Source organism: Oryctolagus cuniculus, chromosome 13, assembly GCF_964237555.1.
Source record: "Oryctolagus cuniculus chromosome 13, mOryCun1.1, whole genome shotgun sequence".
Taxonomy (NCBI): Eukaryota; Metazoa; Chordata; class Mammalia; order Lagomorpha; family Leporidae; genus Oryctolagus; species Oryctolagus cuniculus.
Window position 1 is genome coordinate 93,659,914 of NC_091444.1, and position 21,328 is coordinate 93,681,241.

Sequence of the window (21,328 nt, forward strand, 5' to 3'; positions counted from 1 at the left end):
TAAGTAGTATTACAAGTGAGCAATTAGTACATTTGTAATATTTTTAATTGTTGAAATAAATAGAAGTACCTTAAATCACTTAATATTTATTTTTACATTAGAGCAAGTTCTATTTTGTCCTTTTAATTTCCAAAGTATTGAATCAAAAATTTAGTTCCAGCATTTCAGAAGTTAATAATATAATTAATACTTGACAAAAAATTAAGTCAGAATGCTGTTATCTTCAAGTTAGACTAAAAAAAATTAAAGTACAGTTTCTTTTGACAACTAATAAAAAGAGAAGATCTTGGTTGTTGATATATTTATGGTTAATAGTAGTGACAGTGATAATAATCCTAGCAATAATAAATGCAACATCTATGAACTATGTACTTACATATCAGCTATGGTATAAGAATTACATGGCTTATGTAAAACAGACCTGCAGGTGATTTCTGATTTTTTTGAAATGAATACATAGAACTTGACAACTAGGAACACACCAGCAGAGGCCACTTCAGTGTGTTAAGCTTTAACAAAATCTTGTTTTAACTTGGAATTTTTGTTGCTGTCATTGTTGCAGAATAATCAGCACAGACTGACCTTATCAATGAAACCAGATGACAAGTATTATGAGAAACAAACACAAATGGAAGCAGAAAAATTAAAGCAAAAGGTCAAGTCTCTGTCCCTGAAAGACAAGGAACAGATCTACCAGAAAGGTCAGATGCTTAGTTTTGTGTGTAGTTATTCCCTAGCCTTCGTTCACCCAGATCGAGTGAACTTTTAGAGAGCTAATAGTTGGAGGCAAATATTGTTTCAACCAACAAGTGCACACTTGATGCAGTGGTTTCACCCATGAGAAAAGACCCTGTTCTTAGAAAATTCACGCTGAGGTTCACCAGGAAAGACAAAAATGATAAAAAAGAGTTAGCTTTATGAAACTTACTCATTTTGCAAATTTTAAATGCTTTCCACTTACCAGGTGATGCAGTATGCCAGTGAAATTTGTATTATATTGCAGTATATATAATAACTGCAAACAAGCAATGTAAACAGTATAAACTGCTTTCAGAAGAAGCCAGGCTCAGTGGAGGAAAGACTGGGGCCAAGTGGAGACCAGAATGAGAAGGGCCTTGACATGTTTATCTATACAAAGACTCCTCAGCCATATAAAGAAACAAAATGATGATGAAACTCAACCTAGGTGGATCCCAGAAACACTACAGTAAGTGAAATAAGCCAGGCAGAAAAGAATACATACTGAATGAACCCACTAATATGAAGTCCTAGAAGTCATAAGGCTTAGGGAAAGAGAACAGATAAGAAGTTTCTAGATGCCAGGGATGGAGGTAGGGCTGTGTGCAGTCAAGGTGCGAGCACTTGGGTAGTGGAAATGTTCTGTCACTATATGGAGATGTTATGATTTTGAACATTTGCCAAAACTCACTGAATTATATCTTTAAGATTGTGGATTTTATTACTTGCAAATTACACATTAATAAGGCCTATTAAAATATTTTTACAGCCTATATATCCTCCCCCTCAAACAAAAAGCTAGTTAGGCTAGGATTATATGAAGAATTGCTGGGCTTGTCAGGAAGTCAGAGTTGACTTTAGGTGGAAAATAAGGCAATTCCATTGTGATCATGCTAATTTTGAAGTAATTTAGTCTAGTAAAGATAAAATCAGTGTTAACTTGGAACCTATCCATATTCTTTGTAACTGAATTCTTGCTTAGACAGACTGATATTTTAATCTGTTTTCTAAATGCTGACAAGTGCAAATCTTCCAGTTTTTGTTAAAGCCATGTGTAAGTACACATGATAATTCCATGTGCAAGCAATAGAATGTATGTTCCCTACGGTGATTTTATCTTGATGTCTTATCTAGAAGTGTTCTACATTTTTTAAATTCTAATTTTTTAAAATGAATTTATTTAATAGAGAGGTATAGTTAGAGAGAGAGAGACAGACAGACAGAAACAGAAAAAGGTCTTCCATCCGCTGGTTCACTCCCCAAGTGCCCATGAACTGGGCCAGAGCAAAGCCAGGAGCTTCTTCCAGGTCTCCCACTTACGCGGGGGCCCAAGCACTTAGGCTATCCTCTCTGACTTCCCAAGCCATAGCAGGAAGCCGGATTGGGAAAAGAGCAGCCGGGACATGAACCGGGATCTATATGCGATGCTGGCCCCGCAGGTGGAGCCTCAGCCCACTGCACCACAACTCTGGCCCCAAAGTTTTCTGTATTTTAAGAAAACCCTAAGCCGGCGCCGTGGCTCAATAGGCTAATCCTCCACCTTGCGGCGCCGGCACACCGGGTTCTAGTCCCGGTTGGGGCGCCGGATTCTGTCCCGGTTGCCCCTCTTCCAGGCCAGCTCTCTGCTATGGCCAGGGAGTGCAGTGGAGGATGGCCCAGGTGCTTGGGCCCTGCACCCCATGGGAGACCAGGAAAAGCACCTGGCTCCTGGCTCCTGCCAGGATCAGCGCGGTGCGCCGGCTGCAGCGGCGGCCATTGGAGGGTGAACCAGCGGCAAAGGAAGACCTTTCTCTCTCTGTCTCTCTCTGTCCACTCTGCCTGTCAAAAAAAAAAAAAAAAAAAAAAAAAAAAGAAAACCCAGTACACTACAACTACTGCAAATCAGTACATTATGATGCACAGATTACAAAGTATGTTTTTACTTTGCAGAGTTCCTGTAAGGTGGGACACGATGCTAGTGCATTATTTAGTGGTTATTTTAGGTCAGTAGTTCTCACATTAGGGACTTCAGTGTTAATCTCTGAAAATAATGTCCAGTCAGTGAATACTAATGAAGAAGAAGGTGAATAGGAAATTGTTTTAATTTATTGAAAAACATTAACCCTCAAATATTTTGGTGTCTACATGTGAAGAGACAGAGCCCCTACTCTTAGGGAGCTTGTGATTTTGCAGAAGAAAAGGGAACATTTTAAATGTTTTTTCTGCTGAGTACATTCAGAGAAGGAGCAGTTGGGATTTCAGTAGTTGCAGAATGTTTGAACTGTTGGTAAGACTAGATAAGTAAAGAGGCAAGAGGAGACTTGTCAAAGGCACAGGAATAGAAATTTTTTTTTCTGAGTGGCATAAGATCAGGAAACAGCTTGATTAGGCAGGTAACCATCAGGTAAGGGAAGGTCTTGAAAATATGATAGGTTTGAGCTTAATCCTCTGGGGAGCCTGGGCTCCTGATACCAAAGCAAGTGAAGACTGTCGGTGGTGATGACTGCCCCTATGCATAGGCCTAGGGAGCTGGGAGTAAGTGGCAAGGTCCAGCTTTCACTTGAACTTGTGCCCAGCAATACCTGTGGATAGTTACGTATTATATGAGGTATTCACTGGCCTCAAAGTGCCATCTCCAGGTAGGTTGTTGGGTGGCCACGTTATCTCATGGAGCTTCGGATGGGCTCAATTGGAAGATTAAGGAAGCTCAGCAGACACCAGGAGTGTTCTTCATTATGAGTTAAAATAAGAATAACTTGGTACAGCCATCCCCTACAAACTGTGTATGTGAAAGGAGACATTTGAGTGTCTGCTTGACAGAATTTTAAATTAAGGACTCTACCCTGGCTGGCACCGCGGCTCACTACGCTAATCCTCCACCTTGTGGCGCCGGCACACCGGGTTCTAGTCCCAGTTGGGGCGCCGGATTCTGTCCAGGTTGCCCCTCTTCCAGGCCAGCTCTCTGCTGTGGCCAGGGAATGCAGTGGAGGATGACCCAAGTGCTTAGGCCCTGCACCCCATAAAAAGACCAGGAGAAGCACCTGGCTCCTGCCTTTGGATAGGCATGGTGCGCCAGTCGCGGCGGCCATTGGAGGGTGAACCAACGGCAAAAGGAAGACCTTCTCTCTGTCTCTCTCTCTCTCACTATCCACTCTGCCTGTCAAAAAAAAAAAAGGATTCTACCCAAGGATCATTCAGGTCTGTCCAAAAAATAAAATAAAATAAACTGCTGTGGGCCTTTTTTGTTTTGCTTTATAAGATTTATCTATTTATTTGAAAGGCAGAGTTACGGAGAGGCAGAGAGAGAGAAAGAAGTCTTTCATCTGCTGGTTCATTCCCCAAAATGGCTGCAACAGCCGGAGCTGGACCGATCTGAAGCCAAGAGCCAGGAGCTTCTTCCGGGTCTCCCATGCAGATGCAGGGGCCCAAGCACTTGGGCCATCTTTTGCTGCTTTTTCATGCCATAAACAGAGAGCTGGATTGGCAGTGGAGCAGCCGGGACTTGAACCAGTGCCCATATGGGATGCCAGTACTGCTGCTGCTGGCTTTACCTGCTACACAATAGCACCAGTCCGCTGTGAGCCTTTTGGATTCTTAGCTCTCTAGACCACAAGGTTCTATTGAGAATTCTCCACGAAAGGAGAGGAAATTTCACCCTCTGGTTGGGTGAATGAACCATCAGGCCTAGGAAATACAGGTTTAAGCACTGCGGTAATTTGTGAAATGTATGTGACTGTGCAAACATCTTGCAGTTAGTGGAAGTGAAATAAGAGAAAACAATTCCAAAAGTCATTAAATCCAGCAAGAAATGCTTTGAGATCTCTAAGCATAAGTTAGTTCAGTTTATCCAGTGTAAACTTTTAAGTGGCAGAGGGAAAACTGATTTTAACGCTCCTCCTTCGCAAAATTATCTTTTTAAATAATTATAGAAGGAGAGTTAGCATAAGGGCTACCTATGGAGAAGGTTTATCATTGCCTTTAAATCTAGTAAGTTCAGAAGTGACGTCCACCTTATAAACCATACCACTTGGAAGGGGGTGGTATTTGTGAATGCAAGATAGCAAACAGGAAAGAGAAATCGCTTGAGACCTTTAAACTAAAGTCCTGAATGCTGTTCCTTTCCTTTTTCTTTCTTTTTGTCTTTTTTTTAGGTTTAGAATTACGGACTCAGCAAAGTAAACCTCAAGATGCCTCCTGTCTGCCGGCATTGAAAGTTTCAGACATCGAGCCCACCATGCCTTTCACTGAGTTGGACATAGCGCTGGCAGGTCACTGTAAACAGTCATTTTCATGGGTACACAGGTTCCTTGGTTAGATTAAATTAAATACAGGAAGTAGTCAAACTCTGGTTTATTGTCACGAAACATGTAAGCATTAATTAATCTGTAGTCTTGTTCTTCATCTGTCTTGTGAGTTGCTCTTGACAGTCAGTGACAATAGACTTCACACAGTAAGAGGCTGTTAGTTTTCTCATGAATTAATGTGATTTGGCTCTGTAACTCACTGCTCCTAGAATCACACAGTTTTTGAAGGGTAGAGACATCCTCTGAGCCCATTGCCCAAAGTAACTCATCAGCTCAGCTGTCGGTGTGGGAAACAAGAATTGGGGGATAAAGAAAGGCCTCCCGAAGTATAGGTAGCCCTGGCTCATGGAAAATGGAAAAGGAGTTGAGGCTGTTTGACTCCTGTCTTGTCCTGCTTTTTCCACCTGTAGTCTCACTGTTTCTGAGTTCTCAAAGGTGCTGATCTCGCGTTGGTTTCTGGCTGACATGTCTTTGGAATACCATTACCCGGAGGCGTTGTCACTGTGTTTACAGATGGGCATGATCTGATGACAGCAGTGCGCTGTAGACAGCGCCTGAGCATGCCTGTTTTCTGTGAAGCATCTCTAACGCACCTTTGTTTCTTGAACAGTCCTTGTGCTGTTTACTACATCTGATTAGTTTGTACACATGTTGTACAAATGCTTGTGTGGATGCGTGAGCGAGTTAATTCTTCTGGAAATCATAGTTAGCTGATCTTTTAATCCCCTGTAGTTTACACTTTCTGGTAAATACCATCAAGTGTTTATTCAAAGAATCCATGAAGACAAATCAGTCACAAGTAAGTGCTCTAGTCCCTCTCATGGTTTAGGTCACTGCGCTAGGGATGTACAAAAGAGCACTCACAGGTCCTTCCCTTTGGGAGACTTGGAGAGGCCTTAGGCATTACAGAATACCATGCTGAGGACTTTGTGGGGCCCATCAGAGAGCCCTCTGTGCATAAGGCAGCCAGTGTTGGACTTCAGGAAGGGTAGAACTCACTGATGAAGATGAGTGGCGTTTAGGGTGGGTGAAATAGTGAGATCTGACGTTGGGATGACCGAGGTAGAGTTCATTGTGAGTAAAGGGAGGGTTTGAGTAAGGTAGGTAGGGTGGGTAGAAGTGGTTCAAAACCAGCTGGAATGCTGGCATAGTTATGTCTAAAACCAAAATAATATGAATATTCTTCCATTCTCATCCTTCGAAAAGCAGAGATTACTTCAGGATTGAAGATTGCTTCAGTCTTTTTTTTTTAAATAATGAAAGAAAAATAGGAAAATTTATATAAACTGTGTATAACAGTGGATAGTAGTTTTTGGCTAATGTAAGTGTTAAACCTCCATCCTTAAAAAGAAATAGCATTAACCTTTAAAATTAAAAAGGATTAAAATGTTACTGATAAAATGACTTTTGTTTCTGTAGCTGGAGAAATCCCTGTGCAGTACTGTGCCCAGCCCACCAACGGCATGGTGTACTTCCGAGCCTTTTCTAGTTTAAACACACTTCCTGAGGAGCTGAAGCCATATGTGCCACTCTTTTGCAATGTCCTTACCAAGTAAGTGTCTCATGTTGGGAACAATACACGTTTATAAAACAGCACATGTTTAAATACTTTATATATTTCTATCATATATATTTACATATAATTATATTTGCATATATACATGAGTATAAAAATGTAGTATGTCTTGGTTTAGGATTTGTTTTCTTACGAAAATTAGATTTTGTTACTATGATGTATTGCATTGTAATATTTGTGAACCTAGAGTGTAAGATAATATTTATAGATGCCCCTGTCTCATTGGTATTTAAATATTTGCATTTTGAAAAAGAATCCCTGTGTCATCAGGGAATGTAAGCAGTAGATGTAGAACGGAAGCCTGGGGTTGTCTTGAGAACATGCTGTGTGGCCTCCTGCCTTGGTTTGCTTCTCCACTGAGCTAACTTTGCAGTTGCTCTGCTCCATAAATCAGAGTCTGAAAACAGATTTGGAAACAGGTGCAAGGCAGCACACATAGTTCTGGGTCCCTTTCCTCTGCTATGGGTCAGCAGCTGAGGGCGGCAGAACAAGCACTCAGTAGAGCTGTGGACCTCCTTTCCTATTCCAGAAAAATAGAGGGAAAAGAAACCACTGCAGGAGCTGGTGCTGTGGCGTAGTAGATTAAGCCTCTGCCTGTGGCCCCGGCATCCCATATGGACGATGGTTCGTGTCCCAGCTGTTCTTCCAATCCAGCTCTCTGCTAATGGCCTGGGAAAGCAGTGGAAGATGACCCAAATACTTGGGCCCCTGCACCCATATAGGGGACTGGGAAGAAGCTCTTGGCTCCTGGCTTCCGATTGACTGAGCTCCGGCTGTTGTGGCCATTTGGAGAGAACAAGCGGATGGGAGGACCTCTCTGTCTCTCCCTCTCTCTGCCTGTAACTGTGCCTCTCAAATAAATAAATCTTTTTTTTTTTTTTTTTTTTTTTTTTTGACAGGCAGAGTGGACAGTGAGAGAGAGAGACAGAGAGAAAGGTCTTCCTTTGCCGTTGGTTCACTCTCCAATGACCGCCGCGGCCGGCGCGCTGCGGCCGGCGCACCACGCTGATCCGATGGCAGGAGCCAGGAGCCAGGTGCTTTTCCTGGTCTCCCATGGGGTGCAGGGCCCAAGCACCTGGGCCATCCTCCACTGCACTCCCGGGCCACAGCAGAGAGCTGGCCTGGAAGAGGGGCAACCGGGACAGAATCCGGCGCCCTGACCGGGACTAGAACCCGGTGTGCCGGCGCCGCAAGGCGGAGGATTAGCCTAGTGAGCCGCGGCGCCGGCCCAAATAAATAAATCTTAAAAAAAAAAAAGGAGGAAACCATTGCAGCACTCTGGGAGGGACCTGCCACCCAGTCTAATGTGCAGTTGCACTGTTCACTTTGTGGAGATAAAGATGTTGCAGAAAGCTGCCTGGCTGTGGAACCTTCTGCACCCTGGCTGAAGAGAGATCTTTGACCTGTTGAAAGTTCCCTGCAATTTTTTTTTTTTCTCTTAATATGGCTCCTACCACTTAATAGCGGTTGTAAAAAATACCTCACAGGGTGCTGGAGTTGTGATGCAGTGGGTAAAGCTACAGCTTGAAATGTCCTCATTCCATATTGGAGTGCTGGTTTGAATTCTAGCTGCTTCTGCTTCTGATCCAGCTCCCTGCTAATGTGCCAGGGAAAACAGCAGCAGATGGCCCAAGTGCTTGGGCACCTACCACCCACGTGAGAGACTCAGATGGAGTTCTGGGCTCCTGGCTTCGTCCTGGCCCAGCCCCAGCAGATGGAAGACCTCTCTGTATCCCCATCTCTCTGTTGCTCTGCCTTTCATATAAGTGAATGAATAAATGAATAAATAAATAAATAAATAAATTGAAAAAAAAAAAGATAATACCCCACATTGTGCCCCTGAGATAAATTATTTCTTGATTTAGGAGTTATCAGTAAGAATGTTTTCCCAAAGCATCAGTGCTGAGGGGACATCGCCTACTTTACTTACAAACTAAAAAAGGCTTACTTCTCAGATTTTCCCCCTAAAGTCTATCAGATATTTGAACATAGAGCGCATAGATAAGAATGTTTTGGAAGAAGAAAAAAATAAGGAACACTCATGTAACATATACAAGCTTATGACTGGCAAAGCACTTTTATAATTTTATTGTTAGTACTAGACACTGGCTGCCTAAGAACATAGTAGCCTGCATACCGTATGTGAATTCCGCAAATGAGAGAAACTCATTTCCACTCTGGTTTCCACTTTGGGACAGGGCACGTGAACAGTACGTAGAGGGATAAAGCCAGCATGCATGTGTGCTTTGTAATTTTTGAAGTGTATTTAATGAATTAATTTAAGCAAGTTATAATTCCAGATGTGTAATTTTTCAAATGAGAGAGTCGAGGTTGCCGTGGTAATTCAGGAAATCCTTGTTTGCTGTACAGGCTGGGCTGTGGCATTCTCGACTACAGAGAACAAGCTCAGCAGATAGAACTGAAGACAGGAGGCATGACTGTTTCTCCCCGTGTGCTCCCTGATGAGTCACATCTGGACACCTATGAGCAGGTAGCCTTTATTTTATAGGTCATAGCTATGGTTGAAGTGTATCCAGTGTGTGGTGTTTTTTTCAGCTTTTAAATTGCACCATAAGTAATATCTTCTTTTTTTTTTCTTTCATAATGTAGGGTGTCCTTTTTTCATCTCTCTGCCTAGACCGAAACCTACCAGACATGATGCATCTGTGGAGTGAAATATTTAACAAGTTAGTTTATTTGCAAAAGATGTTGACTCTTGGACTGCATCAGAGATCTAAGGCTAATATGTTCGAGAAGCAGCAGATTTTACCAGTTGGCTGGTTGAGTTTCTAGGCTGATTGTACTTGTAATTCCTGTGGGCTTACACTGGAGGATATTGAAGTGGTCTGAGAACTGTAGATTTACCTGATATTGAAGGGGAGGGACCCATGATATTGGATGGGTCTCTAGGAGTTTATGGTTTTCTTTTTACCCCCGTAGCCCATGCTTTGAAGAAGAAGAACATTTCAAAGTCTTAGTTAAAATGACTGCTCAAGAGCTCTCAAATGGAATTCCAGACTCCGGGCATCTCTATGCATCCATCAGAGCCAGCAGGACCCTCACGCCCGCAGGGGACTTGCAGGAGACCTTTGGAGGGATGGATCAGGTGGGGAGTGGCAAAGGGATGTTTGTTATTCTGGCTTAGAGAGATTTTCCACTTGCGCTTCTCTGGTCATAAATTATGTATGCCTCAGAAGAGCCAGCTGTCTAACAGGCCTAAATTTCCTGGGGAATATTTTTTTTTAGCTCACTTGCGTCTTCATACCACCTTTACCCCCAGTACCACCCCTTCCTGGGACACACACACAGTGGCAATGACACACGCACAGGTGCCAAATGGGGCAGTCTGGTGTTTAGGCTGATGAGGTCTGTCTGTGGTCTGTACGTGTCTCTGTGTTTGGTTCAGGTGAGGCTGATGAAGAGAATTGCAGAAATGACAGACATCAAACCAGTCCTGAGAAAGCTCCCACGTATCAAAAAACATCTGTTAAACTGTGATAACATGAGGTAGGTTCACGATTTAATTCTAAGCAAAGATCTTATGATTAATTCCATTTCATTAAATACTTTTAGGTATTTTTCATTCAGAGTTAAAATGATAGAAATTTGTCTTCAAGACAAAAGCAGTATTTGTTATAAGTACAGATTATAGAATCAATTCTAGACTTTAGGTATTTTAATAGACTAAAGAATCATTTCCTTTGGGAGAGAAAATTAACCTTTCAAGTTTAATAAAACTTTGGAAAGAAAGCAAGCTACTTTAATCTTAGAATCACAAAGTAGAGTTAGGGCATATTTTAAAGTTACATTACTTCCAAAAGCAAATATTACATAAGCAAGAGATCAGTGAGACCTAGGCAAGGTTAGCTTGCTTCAAGACCAGAGTGAAAGGACAGTTTCTAGTAAAACTGAGAGTTCAAGGAAAACATCTAGCAGTTCAGTCATAGACACACAGTTGACTTTATGCTATCAAGTTTGTGAGCATGAATGAAATGTAAAAGTCATTAATACTTGGGCTACGCTGTGGCATAGCAGGTAAAGCGAGTGCAGGTTTGAGTCCCAGCTGCTCCACTGTCGACCCAGCTGTCTGCTATAGCCTGGGAAAGCAGTAGAAGATGGCCCAAGTTCTTGGGCCCCTGCACCCACGTGGCTCCTGGCTCCGGGCTCCAAATCAGCACAACACTGGCCTTTGCGGCCAACTAGAGAGTGAACCAGCAGATGGAAGACCTCTCTCTTTCTCTCTACCTCTCCTCTCTCTGTGTAACTCTGACTTTCAAATAAATAAATCTTTTTTTTTTTTTTTTTTAAAAGAGATATAACTAAGCAAACATTTGGACAGAGAAAAAACACGTTTAAGAAAGTCGTTAATACTTTATTTTCATCTTATCAGTGATACTGATTTGGGATTTGCTGACACATAATAGGAAAATGTTGCTTAGGTCACTGGCCATTGTGCATAACAGATTCTGGAAGGCAGCCTTTAGCCCAGCAGTAAAGATACCCACAGCCCATGTGGAAGCATGCTCTGCTCCCAGCTGCAGCTTCCTAACACTGCAGATCCCTGGAGACCGTGCTTAGGGTCCAAGTAGTTGGGTCCCTGCCACCTCTGTCGGAGACCTGGTTTGGGTCTAGGTCCTGGCTTCATCCTACTCCAGTCCTATTTGTGGACATTTAGGGAGTGAATTGGTAGATGAGAACTGTCTTTCTCTGTTTCTCTGCCTGCCAAATAAATTTTAAAAATAATAAAAACATTTGAAAACAATTGTGGTACCTCTCCTCGGTCAGTTCTTGAGAATCGCTGGTAGATTCTGCAGAATAGTCTGTGGGTGGCAGCAAGGGAAGCCAGGCCTGCCCGACACCAGAGCCTGAGCACTGACCACCAGGCTCTGCTTCTACTTCAACCCAGAGTAATCCTGGGCAGCTTGACCACTTGGGTCTCTGCTTCCTTCTTCATAAAGCCCTGCTTGGCATATGCATTATGAGGAATAAACGAAATAATACCTACAAAATATTTGTTGAAGTACTTGGAATATAGTTAGTATTAATTTAATGGTACCTTCCATTCATTTCAACTAAAGAAAATTTAGGACTTAGGCCCAAAAGAGGGGGAATATATACTCAATACAACTGTAGAACTCAAGGTAAATTTATATGGTAGTATTAGCTGTGACTGTTAGAATTTGGAAATAAATAGTTTTTTGAGTATGGTAATTTTTCAGTCAGTAAGATGACAAAAATGATTTTGTATTGTAGCATCCAGTTCACATTATCAAACAGTTGATATCTCTTTGGACAGTAATTTTAAAAGTTCCAGTAATGTAAGTTTGAAAATATAATGTTGGCAAATCACAGTTTTCCTTTTATTTTCTTTGTGCTTTAGAACAGAGAATTTAGTCAGAAATGCCATCTGTTTATATTTTTTTAAAGATATATTTATTTATTAATTGAAAGTTGGAATTACAGAGAGGGAGAAGTAGAGAGAGAGAGATTTTCCATCTGCTGGTTCACGCCCCAGATAGTCTCAACAGAAACGGCTGGGCCAGGTCAAAGCCAGGAGCTTCATCCATGTGGGTTCAAGGGACTGAGCACATGGGACATGCTCCATTGTTTTCTCAGGTGCACCAGCAGGGAGCTGGATTGGAATTGGAGCATCCAGGACTCAAACTGGCACCCATGTGGGATGTGGCACTGCAGGCGGCAGCTTTACCTGCTGTCTTTATATCTTGATGGCTATTTGCGAGCTGTAACACATGGTGGACAGATAGGAGTTTTTGATCATTTGAAAGCAGTGTCAAGCAGTAACATGGCTGTCTTATTCAATATTTGGCTATTGTTTGTAATATTTCTAAATATAAATGTTATATCAAAGCACAGTTGTATAGTTGCTTTTTTACTTTTTGTTATTTAGAGAAAATGTGATAAATTAGTAGAACTTTGAATTTTATAACCATGGTTTCACAGACAGATGATTTTTTAAACAGGTGTTCTGTGAATGCTACTCCACAGCAGATGCCTCATGCAGAAAAAGAAGTAGAAAAGTTCCTTAGAAACGTTGGTCGGAGTAAGAAGGAACGGAAACCCGTGCGCCCGCATGTGATCGAGGTAACACACCAGTTTCATTTCTGGTAATGTTGGAGCCCTTAGCAGGTAACAGGTGTAGCACTTGTTTTTCACCTGTATTAACTCATTTGATTCTCAACCATACAATGTGTATATGTGAATATCCCCCATTGTGCAGTAATTCATTTGCCCAGGGTTGATACAGTTAAGAAGGGAATTCAAACCCTGGAGTGTGGCCTTCAATCTTGGGCTTATTTATTGTTACTCCTGGAGATGAATAGTCTCCTATTAGGAAAAAGACAGAGTTTGCTTTGCTTGTAATGATATAAGATACTAAAATCGTTTTCATTGTGACTCGTTAATTTCACAGATTTTTCTCTAGAACAATTATATCAGTTAATATTCTGAATCAACTTCATTGGTTTATGCAATTGGTTTTAGTCTCTGAGTTTTGGATTTTTCTTATTTCTCTTGGAAACATTTTTATTTTCAGAAACCTGCACATAATGGCTGTGGTGGGAATACACACGTTAACGGCTCCCAGATCGTAAGAAAGCTGATCACAGTAAGTTAGCATATCCACCTGGCTTCATAGTGAACCGTGCTGATCCCGTCATCATTGTGTGTCCACTCTCCAGTTATGAACCTTTCTCTGTCCAAGCCCCTGGCAGAGTTGGGCCTTGTCCTTAGAATTTCAAGTTAGTCATATCTTGTCACTGCCATCTCCAGTCTTTGCTCTTGGAGACATTGCCGAGTGAGTGCCCTGCTCCTGGGTACGTCTTCTTAGGATCAGAAGATAGTTACTGCCCCGAGTGCCGTCCTCCCCTTGTTTACTTTTATTTTCATGTAGTCTACAGTGCTTGAATTGTGTCAGTTCACCTTCACCCCTTTCTGCTTTCTTAGCTTTGGTATTGATGACATTTGGTTTGGTTCATCATGGAGTATGGCAACTTAACAAGTTCCTAGGGAATCCACTACTATTCATAAATGATGAAAATTGAAATATTTTAAATGGATAGTAACTAATTTTAAAGCATCCTATCAAGATGGGAACATTCTATATTAACACAAGTAGTTGTTTGGAAGGACTTAATTGCAGGGCCTTGCTGTCAAGCAGGAGTGGCCGGCTAGTGACAGTCACATTCAGTTAGTTCCTCTGTGTGTATAGCCTGGTCTGACCTGTGCGCCTCTCATCCCACAGGACCCCACTTTCAAACCTTGCCAGATGAAGACCCATTTCCTGCTGCCTTTCCCAGTGAATTACGTTGGCGAATGTGTTAGAACTGTCCCCTATACCAACCCAGATCATGCCAGGTAGGGGCAGGGCTGGTAGATGGGCCTCTCCTTTGTGTACCTTAATAAAAACCCTTGTCATCCATGTTAAAAAATAGGAGAGCATGCATTTGCATCCCAGGAAGTTTTTGCACCAACTTTGAATGCGGAACTCTGGCCCTTTTATTTATTTATTTATTTTTTTTTTTTTTAAACTCTCCCTCAAGCAGCCCATTAAAGGAAACAGATACTTAGGAACCTAAATACCAACTCCTTTCAAAATGCTCAATGTACCCACCTCCACAGCAGATTGCACTCATGGTTGCATTTGAACCCTCCTCTGTTAACCCCACAGAGTAACAGCAAAGGCATTAAAAAAGCATGAAACCACAAAGGAAAAGAAGGGTACAGAGATGGCAGGTGACATGTGAGAGTTGTAGGAAAGTTTTGCAAAGTGGAAAGTGAATGGGCATGGAGTCCTTGAACTAGAGAAACTGCTAGGGAGGGGAAGGCCACCCAGAAAGCCAAGTTGTAGTTGTCTTGCAGAGCTCTAGAGATGACAGGAAGAGAGACGAGCACGTCTCTGAAAGCAGGGCGTCTGGTGGGCCTGGGAAGAGGGGAGCCATTGCAAAGCTCTGAGCAGACACGCTTCCCAGCTTCTGCACCCTGAAGCTTAGACAAGCCCAGGGTTGAGCAGCAGCGGCCAGAGCTGAGAGCCAACGTTAGACGTAGTGCTGAAAAGGGGCCCACGTGGAAGTTTGCAGCCTGGACAGCAGCCCTCAGTCTCCTTCCTCTGACTTGGGGCTGTTGTGTTTGTGTGTCCATTGTTCCCTGGGGGATCCGGCCAGACCAAGAGAAGAGTCCCACAGATGCAGGCCTTTGAGGTTCCCCTAATTACTAATTCGTCATGTAGGACACAGGTATTTGCAGACCTGCAGTGTCCCAAAAATCATGTCTCCTGACCGCTGCCTCAGTTTACTCCATGTGAGGAAGTAAAGCAAAGGAGAAACACACGGGCCTCCAGAAACGGGAGTCTGGCTCAGTAAGGAGGAAGGCAGGCTAAAGCTTGGTGTGGCCAGGCCTGGTTGGAGGAGACGTGTCGCACCGAGGCCAGATTAGAGGAGGGTCAGAGTGCGCTGGGAGGTAGTGAGGGGACACTCGTTCCGTGCTCACACTGCAGCTGAGTGGATGGCACAGTGAAGCTACTGGTGGGCCCAACAGAGAGAGTGCCTCCAGGTAGAAAATTCCATTAAAATGCACTCAGTTATTTCACCCCGTTTTTTCTCTATATATTTGTAGAAAATAAACATAATTCTGTATACTACACCATGAAGAATAGTATATTTCTGCTATTGAATAGGAAAATGAGCATTTAAAATACTAAAATGTTAAAAAGAGGTTACCCCTGCGTATGAGACGATAGATCATTTTTTCTTACTTTTGTTTATTGAATGAGAGTACTTTGAAAAGTTTATGGAAAATGGACTGAAAGATGTTTATTTTGGCGCCAAAAAAAATGAAAGCCTTGTGATTTTTTTCATCACATATATTTTCCATGAACCATCTGAAGTCCTCTTATATTAGAGGTTTTCCAACAGGGAACATATCTCTTTTCCTTTATATAAAAATGATAGAAATGTCTCAATAAAAAAATACCTAGATGGATAAAAATGTCAGCCCCTGTTGGCAAATGTGGGCCTGGCTCCTCCATCTCCTGCAGTAGGAAAATGTTTTCTGGAACCTCCTTGTCTCCCAGATTGACAGCTATTACCATTCGCATAGCAGTCGGCAGGAAAATAGACTTCATTAATAAGAGACTAGCTTTCCTAGTGTGTACACGTTTTCTTAGGGTGGAATGCCTGTAAAAATCTATCCCAGTTTCCTTTTCCCTCTACATTCTGATGTGGGAGGCATGTTAAATGAATGATAACTCATAATTTCCCTTCACAATAAAAATAACCTCTTTCTATTTTGTCAGACTTAAAAATGTCACATATATGTCGTAACAAGTTACGCAATATGAAAGTGTTTTGCAGAAAATTTTATATTCCCTCTGTCACCACCCCCCATTCAAATCATGTAATACAAGTGAGCTGTTAAATGTTATTCCTCATAATTTTGTCTCGGCTTTTGTCTACTAACAAAGGGGGTGGAATCATAAGGTTACAGTCTTCCTTTAGTATTGATGGTTTGGTTCCAGCAACCCACGTGATGCTCAAGTCCTTTATGTAGTGTGACATCATATTTGTATAGAACCTACACATCCTCCTGTATCCTTTAAATCTAAATCATTTTTAGATTACTTATAATGTATAATGTAAAAGATTAATAGCTATATTGGTAATGTTAATTGTTAAAATGTTAATGGTTATAGTGTTTTGTTTAGGGAATAACAATGAAAAAAAGGCTGCATGTTCAGTAAAATTGCAATTGCTTTGTCCAAGTGTGTTTGGTCTGCAGTTAGAGATGCTGTGCAGACTCAGAGAGCTGAGCATATATGACTTTGCAATTAGATTTTATTTTCATTTTTACCTAAGATTTATACGTTATTTTTTTTTCTAAGTCACCAGTGACTTTTTCCCCCTCTAATGATTTATTTATTTATTTGAAAGGCGTAATTACAGTGAGGGAGAAGCAGTGGCAGAGAGAGAGAAGTCTTCCATCCTCTGGTTCACTCCCCAAAGGGCCATAACAGCCAGGTCTGGGGCAAACCAAAACCAAGAGCCAGGTGCTCCACTGGGGTTTCTGGCATGAGTGCAGGGCCCCAAGCACTTGGGTCATCCTCTACTGCTTTTCCATGCACATGGCTGGATCAAAAGTGGAGCAGCATGGACTCAAACTGGCACCTTAATCTGCTACACCACAGCAGTGGCCCCTGTGTAATACTTTTCTATCAGCCATTTTACTCTCCCTTTTTTTTTTTTTTTTCCCAACGTTTATTCATTTTAAAGGCAGAGGGACAATCTTCCTTCTACTGGTTCCACTTCCCAGATGGCCAAAACAGCCAGGGCTGGGACAGGCTGGAGCCGGGAGACAGGAGCCATGTCTCCGACATAGGTTTCAGGGGTCCAGACTTTTGGGCTATCATCTGCTTCCTTTTCAAGTGGATTAGCAGGAAGTTGGATTGGAAATGGAGCAGCTGGGACTCAAATTGGCACTGTGATATGGGATGTAGGCATTGGAAACAGTGGCTTAATCTATTATGTCACAACAGATGTCCAGCCATATTTTTTAACCTGCATTTTTTAATCATTAATTTCAGTCTTAAGATCCTTGCACGTTTGATGACTGCTAAATTCCTGCATACAGAAATTCGAGAAAAAGGGGGTGCTTATGGTGGAGGTGCCAAACTTAGCCACAATGGAATTTTTACTCTTTACTCCTACAGGTGAGTCCTTGCTTTTCACTGTTTCACACGTGAGGATGGGTACACGTGTATCAGTTCACTTAAGAGACATAGTTTTGTTATTTATCAGTGTCATTATCTTAGTTATAAGAAGAAAAGCTTTTCCTACTGTTTTTTCCTCCTGCAACTTGGGCACCTAGCTACACTGAGCAGTATGCTTTCTGTTGTGAAGGTTAGGAACAATAGTACACCAGGAAACACTTTGCCTTAAATAAATCCTAGTGATGGCCACCATAATTTGGTGGCGTACAATCTAAGAGCTCTCTGACCTTTCAGTTGTAGAGACCTCATCTAGCTACTGTTCCGTTAGGTTTTCATAGATACAAGCTATTATCCTTTCATTGAGAGTAGTAGTTAGCTTTCTGTGGCCCAGCTGCTGAAGGTCCTGAAGACCTGCATTGCTAACACTCTACGAAAGAGCGAGTTGTTGCCACACTGATGCGCTTCACCCTTGCTCCAACTGCTTCAATTTCTGTGACCCTCACTGGCTGGGTCTATGCTGGGGACTGTACTTTTTTAAGGGTGGGAAACAGACCACACATCCCCCACCCCCAACTCTCCACAGTATCGCATTGTTGGTACCACGTCAGTGTTAAAAAAAAGGGGGGGGGGGCTGGGAGCACTTCCCATTAGACAAAGGGAAGTGTCTCAGAAGTTGGCCAACCATGGCTAATAATTGACTATTCCAGGTGTATCTTGTTGAAATGAGGGTTTTTGTTAGATGCTTCTTGACCTTTCCATGAATGGTCTGTAAATTTATTATAACTTTCTTCCATCCATGTGGTGTCATCTCCTGGTGAAATCATGGATCAGTATATGGAGGTGATCTGTGATGCAGCTGGCAGATAAACCATGCCCCTGTAGGAGCATGTGCGGCCACAGGTGTATGTGTTGTGTCAGCGGGTTACTTGGACTTTGAAGTGTTAAAGCATAGCCATTATCCTACAGAGAGTGTTGAACGATTGTTTTAGCAATCTAGAAAGCTTTAAGATTATTCCTTAAGTAAGCCTGAATATTGAACTCGTTGTGTTTCCTAGGGATCCCAATTCGATAGAAACACTGCAGTCTTTTGGAAAGGCTGTTGACTGGGCTAAAGCTGGAAAGTTCACACAGCAGGACATTGATGAAGCAAAACTCTCGGTCTTCTCCACTGTCGATGCCCCTGTTGCTCCTTCAGACAAAGGTAATTTGACTGAATACTGAGGGCCTTCATAAATGGTGGTACCATGGAGAACTTCACATACCAGTTTCCAAGTTCCTTGTTGCTTTGCCTGTGTGGACCACAAGCAACAACTGTTTTATTTTCTGTTGTTCCCCTCTCTCCATCCTTCTCCTTTGTGATATCAATTTCCTGTTTGACAACCTAAACACTGGAAGTTGAAAACATGCTTCTTGCCATTCAGTCAAAAACATTCTGATAGTTGGCATTTCTGAAGAGCTGAGTCAGCGTTTCAGACCTTGAATAATCTAAGCCCCAATGAGGCCAGATGACCTGCAGAAATACAGCATGTTCATCACGGCTGAACAAGAACTTTGACAAGGCACAGGGATGGCCACGTCGCTATGCAAAGTCATGTCTGTTGATAGTATCATCAGCCTTATGTGACCTTTCCTGATCTTCACGCTCCAAAAGTGGGAGTCCACGGAAGTCAGCATGGCTCTGTGGGAGTGGAAGTCTAGGCTCAATCTCTAGACCACGGACACTGTGCCCTTTGGTTCATCAAACGGCCGTGTGGTCACGTCAGAATCCCACCAACACCGAGCCCACTGTCGGGGCTCTCCCTCTGGCCAGCTGCTCCATTTGTTCTGTGGTTTGCCTTTCAGGAATGGACCACTTCCTGTATGGCCTCTCGGATGAGGTGAAGCAGGCACACAGGGAACAGCTCTTTGCTGTCAGCCACGACAAACTTACCGCTGTGAGCAATAAGTGAGTAGACATGGTTGGCCATTGTGTTCCCTGAGGAATTCAGAAATATGTAGACCTCCTGTGGATTTTCCCATCCATCTTTCTTTTAGGTACCTTGGCATTGGGAGAAGCACACATGGATTGGCCATCTTGGGACCAGAAAATGCAAAAATCGCTAAGGACCCGTCATGGATAATAAGATAACTGGACATACGAACTGTACTCAGGAACTCAGTTGAACCTATATATGTTTAGGCTCTGACCTAAATTTAATTTCAAAGGTCAAAAATGTTACTGCATTTTCCCTGACTCTTATTTATAGAATTCTTAAAATATTACCAAAGGTATTGACTGGCAAGTCAGACAAAAACTCTTCTGTCTTAAAGAAGGAAATATAATGAACTTAAAGGAATTGGTTGAAATAATCATGTACCAAATGCCAAATATGCATAAATTAGAATTTTTAAGTGTTCTAATGATATAAATGCTTATTTTATCTTATTAATCCTAGAATAGTTATTTCAAAAATATAAAAATAAAAGGCAACTGAGACCTACCATGTGCTTTGTTTATGTTTTGTTTTTTTAAGTATTTGAAAGACATACAGAAGAGAGGTCTTCCATCCACTGGTTCTTTCCTTCCATGTAGGCCAGGCAAAATCAGGAGCCAGGAGCTTCTTCCAGTTCTTCCACGTGGGTGGTAGGGACCAAAGTTCTTGAGCCATCCACTACTGTCTCCCGGGGTGCCCATTAGCAGGAAACTGGATTGGAAGTGGAGGGTGGAGGCTGGACTCTCTCCTAGTACTGCAGTGGGGATGCAGATGTCCCAAGTAGCAGCTTAATCTGTTGCAGTGCAATGTCTACCCCTTAGTCAGTAGGCATTTTGCCGAAGTAGTGAAACTGGGGCTATGTGGTGTAGTGTAGTGCTGGATAGCTATTCCCATATCAGAGAACCAGGCTTCAAATCCCAGATCATTTCCTGTCTGGCTTCCTGCTGATATACATCATGGGAGACAGAAGGTAATGGCTCAAGTACTTGGGGACCTACCACCCAAGTGGGTGACCTGGTTGGATTTTCACCTGGTTTGGGCCTGGCCCAGCCCTGACTATTACAGGCATTTGGGGAGTGAACATGCAGATGGAAGATCTCTCTTATCATTCTGCCTTTCAAACAAACAAACAAAAAAGAAGTAAAGAAAGTTAAATAGTTAACAAGTAAAATGAGTAAGTGATCAAGGCTATTGCTGCCTCTGTCCCATTTCACTCTGTGGACCTGTGGAAGTCTCGCTCCTAGGTAGTTCGACAGGTAGCCCAGGGGAAGTCTGTCTTGAGAAGCAGGCGTGTTGTGGCTGGTAAGCATTAACCGAGCTTTTCCCATTTTTCTTCTTCACTGAGAGGGAAAGGACACTTCAATACCAGCTCTTCCTTTACCATCTGTGCCCAGATACCCCCAACAGCTTTTGTGTCATGCACCTTCCTTCTGTGCAGCTCTTCCCCTGCCTTTCTTGTGCGCTGATGTCTGGATGGAACATTTTGGAGAGTGGTCTGACAGCGCTCCCTGACGGGGTGGAAGTGCTTTTCCCTACAGAAGGAAGACCCGTCTGCAGCCAGACTCACCCACGGTGTTGCTGCCCATGAGTGTGAACGGATAGCTCGGCAGGATCGAGGGGCCTCTCCTGGGACCTGCTCAGAACTGGGATGGCTTGGTCTGGAGGAGAGGCTGGGCATCACATTCTTTTTAGAAACCCCTTGGTGGTTTTAACGTTATAGGATTCCCTTATCCTTAAGGCAGGCACATGCTTGGGTCTTTTGATCTTTGGGATTCTGCACACCTCATCTCCCTTTAAAAAGAGAACACAAGTCAAGTAATCTCATCCAGCCCCATCGTCAACACCAACAAAGAGCCAGGCCCCACGCTCCAGTGACCTGGCCCAGAACTGTTCTCTGTTATTAACTCTCAGCCTGAGCCGAAGGGGAGTCCTCAGCTTATTTTGTGTGTCATAGTTGGCTATTTTTCAAAGCACTGTGTTTTTTCCTCCTTGTATGACTATGGTAGCTACCCACAAATCTTGAACAGTGAACAGACTA

At 42.7% G+C, this 21,328-nt stretch overlaps 1 protein-coding gene across 1 annotated transcript in view; it reads left to right on the forward strand.

Annotated features, from left to right (window-relative positions):
- Positions 1–19,798, forward strand: part of PITRM1 (pitrilysin metallopeptidase 1) — a 36,117-nt gene extending 16,319 nt beyond the window's left edge. The window contains exons 14-27 of the mRNA XM_002720817.5: positions 563–701; positions 4,869–4,985; positions 6,441–6,573; positions 8,968–9,088; positions 9,208–9,284; positions 9,538–9,703; positions 10,004–10,104; positions 12,579–12,699; positions 13,151–13,222; positions 13,859–13,971; positions 17,192–17,317; positions 18,373–18,518; positions 19,160–19,262; positions 19,352–19,798. Of these exons, the coding sequence (XP_002720863.3) occupies positions 563–701; positions 4,869–4,985; positions 6,441–6,573; positions 8,968–9,088; positions 9,208–9,284; positions 9,538–9,703; positions 10,004–10,104; positions 12,579–12,699; positions 13,151–13,222; positions 13,859–13,971; positions 17,192–17,317; positions 18,373–18,518; positions 19,160–19,262; positions 19,352–19,445 (1,629 nt within the window). The 3' untranslated portion in view covers positions 19,446–19,798. The remainder of the gene's footprint in view (positions 1–562; positions 702–4,868; positions 4,986–6,440; positions 6,574–8,967; positions 9,089–9,207; positions 9,285–9,537; positions 9,704–10,003; positions 10,105–12,578; positions 12,700–13,150; positions 13,223–13,858; positions 13,972–17,191; positions 17,318–18,372; positions 18,519–19,159; positions 19,263–19,351) is intronic.
- The last annotated feature ends 1,530 nt before the right edge of the window (positions 19,799–21,328 follow it).